The sequence below is a fragment of the Notolabrus celidotus genome, chromosome 3 (assembly GCF_009762535.1).
Source record: "Notolabrus celidotus isolate fNotCel1 chromosome 3, fNotCel1.pri, whole genome shotgun sequence".
NCBI classification, from domain to species: domain Eukaryota; kingdom Metazoa; phylum Chordata; class Actinopteri; order Labriformes; family Labridae; genus Notolabrus; species Notolabrus celidotus.
Window position 1 is genome coordinate 15590168 of NC_048274.1, and position 9738 is coordinate 15599905.

The window sequence follows — 9738 nt, forward strand, 5'->3', positions numbered from 1 at the left end:
CAAAACATCCATCTCCATTTTGGGGTGGCTTTCGCTCAGTGGGTAAAGTCGGTCGGAATCAATCGGAAGGTTGGCGGTTCAATCCTAGCTTCTACAGTCACATGAGACACTGAACCCTAAATTACTCCCACTGTTGTCCAGCAGTCGAATGTGTATGAATGAGATTAGCTAATACTGGTGGCCCTTTACTATAGCAGCCTATACCATCAGTGAGTGAATGTTGTGTGAATGGGTGAATGTGACAAGTAGTGTAAAAAGTGCTTTGAGTGGTCAGAAAAGTGCTATATAAGTACAAGACCATTTTAACTCAGTACCTAAATACTAATCCTATCATAATCCATTTAAAGGTCTGGAATTCTAGTTCTCCATATAAAGACTCCAATCAAATAAGGTATGGTCCAGCTTAATTGACAGTTCCAATCAGATGCAGTGTGGTGGTTAAGAGTTTAAAGTACATGATAAAAATAATAATAAATGACTTAACCTATGGTTCTATCTTAACCACATCCATACCCTCAGACAAGCATATGTGGAGGTATATATGTTGTTGTAGTAAGAGAAACACAATAAGTGAACCTAACACTCTGGACACACAAGTACATCCATCTCAATAACACAAATACCAAAGAGTCACTGCATAAATGATCTCTGATAGCACTTTAAAGTGGCAACCTATCCTAGCCCCAGTACTGAAAACTAAGCTATTTGCATGTCCTGTATGTGAAAGATTCCCTTTTTTTTTAAAAAGGGAAACCTTTATTCTTTCGCATTACTGTTCCTCCTCTGCAAGCTTTCCAGTCCAAAACAAAGAGGGAAGATATTGATTTGAAAAGCAACCAATAACTCTCTGGAAAAACAATTTCGGTTGAATGTCAACATTGACCTCAAGAAAAATAGTGCACCATCCCTTTCCAATTTCTGTGGCGGTTACATGATAGAAACACATTCAGAGTTGTTTGTTTTAAAAAGTAAAACAGTTTAAAAAGTGTTTGTTTTGCTTTGTGCTGATGGAATCTTTGGTTTCAATATTGTATGTATCATAACAATGTGCATTATATTATACTAATCTCTATGATACAAAAGTGACTTTACTCAAAATTCACAATTTTGACAGAGAGGTCGGGTTTTGTTTAAACATAAATATACAAGGTTATGCAACACCTTGCATTTGCCTGAGACTATGTTGAAGACGTGATATGCAAAATAATACATCAGTGCACCTGGCCGACAATGAGCTCACCACATGTGCTTTTGATATCTGCACAGAAAGAAAGACCGGAGCCAAAGTATTCCATCTCTGGATCCGGCTCTGAACTGTGCTGTTATTTATTGACATTCACTTCAAAAGTTAACTTGGGTGGACAAAGTTATGAAGTGCTGGGCAGCCCTTTACAGTAGAACATAGAGATGAACTGACTCCATATGGAGAAAGACATGTCTTGTGTCTGATAAACTGCTGAGGAGTAGACAGGAGTTTAAGATGACCTTTCTTCATGTCTGTGGTAAAAAAAGAACACTAGTAGTTACTATTGTCCTCTGTGGATCTACCTGAAAAAACACAAAGACTTGTTTCTACCCAGCAGTAGTAGTTTGACCTCTCCAAAGGAATCTCATCCAAACTTATTATTCTAGTTTCTACATAGCTGACCCAGTTGCTGGCAAGATGATGGACTGAAATACACATAAGCAAAAAACAACAACACTTTAGACTAAATTCAGTATTTGTTTGTTAGAAAACCAAAGCTAATGGGTAACAGCTTGTGGCCATGTGTATAAAAAGCTGATTTTTTTTAACGTGGTTTGGCAAAACAGGTTCAAATAGCTCCTTATTAATAATGAAGAAGGTTAAATTGTCTGAAAGGATGAAGTTGGAGCCGCATAACTCTCTTGCCTTTACACAAGGTGAAAGAATTCTGTTTAAACACAGGACAGAAATACTCAGAGAAGTCTTATGGGATTATGACTATACTTTTTTTATTGACAAAGTCTTACCTTCTTTCTTACCCATCCAAACTTTTCTGGACCCCCTACTGTGATTTGAATGTCACAACTCCACGTTGGAGCTTCATGTAGGATGCCTGGCAGAGAGCACTCTGCATTACACTCCCTTTGGTGGAGTCGCTTGTTTCTAAGACTAGGAGCAAGAGAAGAAAAAAAGAAAACGAAGAAGAAGAAGGAAAAAAGAAACTTACTTTTGAAAGTTTTATTTCAGTCTGTCTTTGATTACTCTTGCCTTTGTGTGATTGAGGATTTTCATCTGCGAGGCGCAGAGCAGAAACAATAAACTAATCATGAAGCTTAGGAGGGAGAATTATAATACTTAATCTGTTCGTCCAAATGTGTCCATTCTTGGACTTTTTCCTTTTAATCTTGACATTGGAGAATCCAAGGATAGCAGACTTAATCAAACTAATAGTGGGTGTGTTGTGGTTGATACACTTTTCTTGGATTATAATTCAGATACACAGCATGCTGACTAGGCTGCAGGTTCCAAGTTGCTGTACTATTACTATTGTGGCAAATCTACAGTTATCACGTCATACTTCTATGTTGAAAAACTCTTCAAGGTTGACTCGAACAGCTTGTAACCATAAAAGGATATCCAATGAAACCTTTGAAAAGTCACTGTGTGTTATACATTAAGAGAGTTTTGGAAGACAGGAAGAAGTCAGCCTCTGAGATATAAGAAGGAACAATGAATTGTGCAGAAGTGGAAAAAAGAAATATGTCAGAAAGGGAAACAAGAATTATGTCACTGCCGGAAACTGAGAAGTCTGAGGATCCTGAAATGGCTGGGTGGAGTATTTTATGCAATAGTTCCATCATGTGGTTGGATGACGAAACAGCAACCAGCAAAAAACTACACACACATCTGTGACTGATTAACATTTCAAAGCTTTCCCCTGAAATATACATCTGTATTAAACAGGAAAAAAAGGCTTTCCTGAAAATACGTGAGATCAACTCTGATTTTCAAGAAGTACTGGAGCTGTAATTCCTCTTTATGGTGTCTCTGAGCTCAGTGCCCTCACCCTCAAAACCCCGAAGAAGAGGATGTACAAATGTCTGCAGACCTATGGTGCAACTTAGTGTGTGACAGACACAGCACTGACTGTGTTTGAGATTTTTTTTAAGATGAATTTAATAGGCGGGAAAGTCTTAGTTTCCATTTAAAAGGAGGGACTTGGGAGCAGAAATGTTCAGCAGAACAAGTAGCAGAGTAAGTTTCGCTTTCAGCTGTGGAATGAGGAAGAGGCAAGTCTAGAGAATGCTTCTGTCAAACAGACAGATGGAGGGGAGAATGTTCTTTGCTGCGGACACTCAAATGTAAGTGATGATCAAATAGAGGTGTTATTTTGTGTTTCATGGCTTTACAGCTAAGTGCCTTGTATTAGTCTTGTGTTTTGTGCATGTGCTAAATGAAAGGATCAGGATTTAGCAACATAGAAGCTACAGTGTTTGTAATGATTCTAATCCCAAATGATTGATGACTCGTTGCAGTCTGATGTTGGTGACAATCATGATAACGACGTATATATGTTTGTGTGTATATTAAATGTGACAGGATGTGACAGAGGAAGCATGATATGTACACGCTGGATGTCTCTGAGTATGCTCGTTGACATGAAAAAAGCATGTGTGCCCAGGAGCTTGTGCTAAAACAACGGACACAGATACTGCATGCACTGTGCAGCAGTGGATCAGCAGAACATCTGGAGCAGGTCCTGGACATACTTTTTGCCCAAGGAGAGCTCATATGGGAGGATTATCAGAATATACAGGTTCCAGGCAGGGCACTGTACACCAACGCCAGGCAGTTGCTCGACTTGGTTTATACAAAGGGTGTGCATACCTGTGGAATCTTCCTTGCTGCTCTCGAACAGGTCCTGCCTGAAGAACGGGGAGATGGCATCTCATTTTCTGGATGCTGTTCTGAACTAAAGGAAAAAGATGAAAACCAGAACACATCTGCTCAAACTCTATTGACTCAAAGACCAATTCTGGTCAGTAAGCTCCAAGGCTGCATTGAAGATGCTCTAAAGACTCTTGTTGTATCGGGACACTTCACTTCAGCAGACAGCCATGAGGTGCTTGTGCCTTTATACACGCCCTCTCAGCAGGTACTGTACAGCCCATGATCTATAATTAAGTTGAACTGTTTGGCACTTCCTGTTATTTGTCTCTGCCAATTTTTTGTTGAATACGATTAGTAATGTAACTACTGGGGATGTAATCTAGGAGCTTAGGCTGTTCAGGTTTAGTGTTTTAGGGATTAGTCCCATGTTTATACAGTAAATGTTAAGCTAGCATGAGACTGAAGAAATGGTTTATAAGATAGCCTAGCTCTGTGCAAGGTAACACAATTCACTTACTTTCTCTTATAAATAAATAAAATAAATAAATCCTTTGCTATTCTGTGTCAAACAGGCCAGGCGTTTGCTTGATCATGTTAGATCCAAAGGAGAATCAGCTGTGAATGTTTTGCTGCAGTACATTCAGCAAAAACAAGACTCTGGTTTGCCACTGAACCAGGAGAAATTGAGTCTTCCTAAAGGTATGTCAGCATTTTATTTTTACAGAAAGTATAACAGTATGTTGAAATTTGTCTCATTACAAAATCTGAAAGACCCATTTCAGGCATGTCTAATTTTAGAGTTACATAACATATACAAACTAATAATGTATTTTTTGTTCATCTCATTTATCTCTTTTTCTGTCAGAATTCATAAGGTATCAGAAGAAGCTCAGCAGTTCTTTGTCAGCTCAGTCCTGCTTTCTCAGTACATATGGTGGGACGAGTCACATGTCACTGGATGACATCTACACTGAAGGCCAGCTGGAACTAGCTCATCACTGTGTTGATGTCCAAAGACCTTTGGGCCTGGAGGACATTGTTGGTGCGGTGGGTACAGTGAATGAGGAGGCTGATACGGTGCTTGTGTCTGGGGAGGCAGGCAGTGGGAAGAGCACCTTACTCCAGAGGCTGCACTTGCTTTGGGCTCGGGGGGCAGCCTTCCAGGACTTTCTTCTTCTGTTTCCATTCAGCTGTCGTGGGCTATACTCACAGCAAAGGGAACTGTCTGTCCAAGAACTGCTCTTTCAGCACTGCTGCTGGCCAGACCGTGAGCAGGAAGAGATTTTCCAGTTCATCCAAGACCATCCACATCTCATCCTCTTCACTTTTGATGGTCTGGATGAGCTACAGCAAAGCTTTTCAGATGAGCACAGGCTCTGCTGCCCCACCCAGCGTGCACCTGTTCACATACTGTTGTTCAACTTAATCCAGGGCTCCCTAATGAAGGGAGTACGGAAAGTGGTTACTAGTCGCCCAGAGGCAGTGGGCCCAGTTTTGAAGAAACACCTTCGCAAAGAGGTCTTCCTGAAAGGCTTTTCACCAAGTGGGATTGACTGTTTTGTGAGAAAACATCACAGCGATCCCTCTGTGGCTGCTAAGGTTTTGGAGTCCCTACAGACAAACACTGCATTACTTGGACTGTGTCATAGTCCGGTCCTCTGCTGGATCGTCTCACAGTGCCATAAAGAGCTGCTAGGCTGTGGAGAGGGCAGCCCACAAACCATCACAGATGTCTACCTCATGATCTTACAGCACTTTCTTCAGCACCAAAGCTCAACAAAGAACACTGATGGGTTCAAGTGGCTTCAGGAACACAAAGACACAGTCCTGCATTTAGGGCAACTTGCCTTTAAGGGGATTGGAACCTCTTGTTACGTCTTCTCTGGTACTGAGTTGGAGACATGTGGGGTTTCTGAAAAGGATGTCAGCTTGGGTTTTCTTATACAAAGCCGGGACATGTCCTTTGACAACAGTAAACGCTACGAATTCCTTCATGTTACCCTGCAGTGTTTCTTTGCTGCACTTTACATTGTTGTGTCAAATAACACAGACCGCTCAACTATCCAAAAGCTCTTTGAGCTAAGGTACATGAGGGAAGCAGGTCAGAGCAGCGTATGCTTCATGGCCTGCCTCCCTTCCTCTGAGAAACAAGAGTTTGTTTTAGGGGGAGAAACTACAGCAGCAGAAACACCAAATTTGCAAATCACAGCCACCTTTGTGTCTGGACTACTGTCCCAGCGCCATCGAAGCCTGTTCATCCCCTGCTGCCCCAGTACTGCAATGGAGAAGAGGAGCAGACAGGTGTGTAGATGCCTATCTAAAGGCATGCAGAAACACTTTAAGTCCATCCCTCAACCTGTAGAAGGAGAAAAGAAGAGCATGCACGCAATGCCAGGCTTTGTCTGGCTTATCAAGTGCATCCATGAGATGCAGGAGAGCCAGATTGCTAAAGGTGTCATGAGTAAGCTGGAGGTGGACCACTTGAAACTGACCTACTGCAACATAGGTCCAATAGAGTGCACCGCATTGGCCTATGTTCTCCAGCATTTAAAGAACCCAGTCGGCCTTCAACTGGACAACAACTCTGTGGGAGATGTTGGAGTAGAGCAGCTTCTTCCCTGCCTGCACATTTGTTATTCCCTGTAGTGAGTATGAAATGATTGAATTTTATAAACATCTAATCATTATACTGAACAGCACATTAGCAGTGACAATAGTATAATGCTGCAGAATCTGCTTTATAGTCTTCTACTTTCCATTTCATCAGCCTCAGGAATAATAACATTACAGATGAGGGGATCTGCAAACTGATAGCCAAAGGAGTCAAGTGTGGGAACTTCCAAAAGATTGCGTAAGGCCTGTCAAGATGATGAAATTCACTGTTTTGAATTTACAAATGACATTTCATGAATCACCTCTCATAATCATTTTTTCTTTTAGGCTCTTCAACAATAAGCTAACGGATGCTTGTACACTGCACTTTTCTCATCTTCTGAAGACCAAGCAGGACTTCCTCTCTCTAAGGTCAGCACATACTGTATTTTTAGCTCTCAGGTTACATATTTTTGACTTAACTTCACTTTATCTGTGCAGTGTTATAAAAATAACAAAGTAACTTCCCTCTTTTCAGGCTAGGAAACAACAATATAACTGCAAAAGGAGCAAAACAGTTGGCAGAGGGACTGAAAGTCAATCATTCACTGCAGTTTTTAGGGTAAGAATCTTCCTTCCTTCAAAATGAAATGCTTCTCCTGGTGGTTCTTTTATAAGTCTCTTTTTGTTCTCAGGCTTTGGGGCAACAAAATAGGGGATGCAGGAGCAGAGGCCCTTGCAAGCGCCCTTGAGAACAGCAAAACTCTGGTGTGGCTAAGGTAGTATTTGCCTAAAATAAAGACGAATGTTGTATAAACCTAATACACTGCACGGAATTTGTTCCAAATATTAAAGTATTAAAACATGTCCTGCTTAAGCATGAAGTGGCATCTTAACCACAAATGCATGTAAAACAGATAACAATATGAGCTTTAAGTTTAATCATGATTGCTTTACATTTTACCTGCTAAAAATATGTCTTCTTGTGGCTGTATTGTACTTAAGTTGAGTATAATTCCAATCTTATGTTACTTCTAGTCTTGTGGGCAATGGTGTAGGCAGTACAGGAGCGTGTGCCCTCGCCAACATCATCAAGAACTGTACATCACTGGAAGAGCTATGGTAAGTGTTAGAAACAGGTTGTACTTGCACATGTGTTGACAATGAATGGGACATTTGCATTAACCCAACCCAATGACTGATCTGGTAAATGTATAATAAGTGTACAGTAGTGCTTATTTTGCACCACCCTCTCCCCACCCTCTTATTTCCTGTCAAAGGCTGACAGAGAACTGCATAACCAGACGAGGAGTGGAATGTCTCGTTGAAGCCCTTGCACAGAACACTCATGTGAAATCAGTATGGTATGTGGATAATGGCCTACATGTAACTTCTGGTTGTTTTACTACTGGTTTTGGGGCAATGCGTGGCCTTGCTTCCAGTTTCAGTGCCAAGATAAACTGTTGACACTTCTTCCTGTTTTGGCTCTGTTTCTAAAAATAAGCTGACTGTGTATTGTTAGTGATTTATTTAGTCTTTTCCTATTATCTTGCAGGTTGAAAAACAATGACCTCAGTTTGGAAGAAGTTGAGGAGATGACACAACGTGAACCAAGGCTGGTCTTCTGATAGTGCATTAGGTTGTCAATGGACTTCATATAGCTTAAAAGACAGTTGCTATTTATTACAGAACATGTTTTAAATAAAAATGTAAAATATTTTCTAAAGTCTGTCTTTTTGTTTTTGCCAAGATGACCAAAATGCCACTTTTTCAGGGGTCACACAAATACATAAAACATATCCACCTTTATTTTGGGTAATATTAACCACTGTTACTTAATTATACTCATCATGCTCAACCACATATTCATAAACCGGTGTCCCTACACATCATATTCATATTTTGTACTTTTGAATTATTTTGATGTGATAACTATTTATATTAATTGTTGATTTTGTATATTCTTATGTTATTTTATTTTTAGTATGAACTATTGACTTTATATGTGTCAATTTAGTATTTTTTAATGAATTTTTGATATTACAACACTATTTGGGTGGAGGCTTCAAATATGCTGGAATGCTTGGGAGATAAGCTCTGCAAATCTGCTGACTCCCAGAATGCTGTTGACCAAGACCCTTTATAGGTCTGAGAGCCAGTGACATAGCCTACTAGAGAGCCCAAACTTATCTTAACATCTAGTTATTTATTGTACTCTCCTTGGCTCTGCTGGCCCAAGGGTCACAAAACTTGTCCCTGCAAGTCACTAAACAGGAAGGGGGTCTCAATCTAATTTCCTTGAGACACCATAGGTTTCTCCTTGACTTGTTTTACGTCAGTTACTTATTTCCTATCAGAAACTTCAGTGTATTTTTTTTAATTGTGCAAATAAATAAACAAACAAACATAAATACTGTTTATATAAAAATATAAAACGTTGATGAATAATATGTCTATATTTATTTGAAAAAGTGAAATTTTTAATGCTCGGTTGCTTTGAATTCATATAAATAAAGTATCCCTCAGTAATATGGAAGCATATATGTACCAAAATTAAAATGAAACAGCAATGTCCTTTCCATTTTCATTTCAATTGTGTTACAAAATGTGCAAGCTTGAAAATAAAAGTTAATAATAATAATAATAATAATAATAATAATAATAATAATAAAAATAATAATACATTTTATTTATATAGCGCTTTTCCCAGAACTCAAAGACACTTCACAAATAGCACACAATAAGAGACACATAAAAGAAACAAATTAGAAACACAGTAGATATGAAAACATTAACAGTTAAAAGCAGTTCTGAAGAGGTGTGTTTTGAGGTGGGATTTGAATGTTTGTAGGATGGTGGAGTTGCGTATGTGTTTGGGGAGGGAGTTCCAGAGGGCGGGGGCAGCAATGGAGTAAGCCCTGTCACCCTAGGTTCGGTGCTTGAAGGAAAAAGGAAGGATTGCTTTTTCATTTTATTTTTGAGTAAAAAAAATGCACATTCATTCTGAAATTAAAAAACATTTCTGTGAATGCATTTTAATTTTCGAATTTTCTTTTTAATTTGAATTATGATAATAATTTAGGAGGGGAATTTTCTGAGAATTAAAAAGCAAAATGTCTTTTTTTTAATTTTAATTGTGTAACTTAATTAGCATTGTTGAAGATTAAAATTAAAATGCAAATAGGATTATTGAATATTAATTTTATTTATGAGTCAAATATTTAGAAAATTAAAAAGCATTTCTGTTAATGCAATTTAATTTTCAAATGTGCCTTTTCATTTTAGTTTTG

At 39.0% G+C, this 9738-nt stretch overlaps 1 protein-coding gene across 1 annotated transcript; it reads left to right on the forward strand.

Annotated features, from left to right (window-relative positions):
* Nucleotides 1-3135: 3135 nt before the first annotated feature.
* On the forward strand, nucleotides 3136-8174 carry nod2 (nucleotide-binding oligomerization domain containing 2). Its single transcript, XM_034680450.1, has 11 exons — nucleotides 3136-3327; nucleotides 3566-4121; nucleotides 4429-4555; nucleotides 4722-6501; nucleotides 6624-6707; nucleotides 6797-6880; nucleotides 6987-7070; nucleotides 7144-7227; nucleotides 7487-7570; nucleotides 7729-7812; nucleotides 8004-8174. Exons 2-11 carry the CDS (start codon nucleotides 3636-3638, stop codon nucleotides 8074-8076), a joined length of 2970 nt encoding a protein of 989 aa, XP_034536341.1. The 5' UTR covers nucleotides 3136-3327; nucleotides 3566-3635; the 3' UTR covers nucleotides 8077-8174.
* The last annotated feature ends 1564 nt before the right edge of the window (nucleotides 8175-9738 follow it).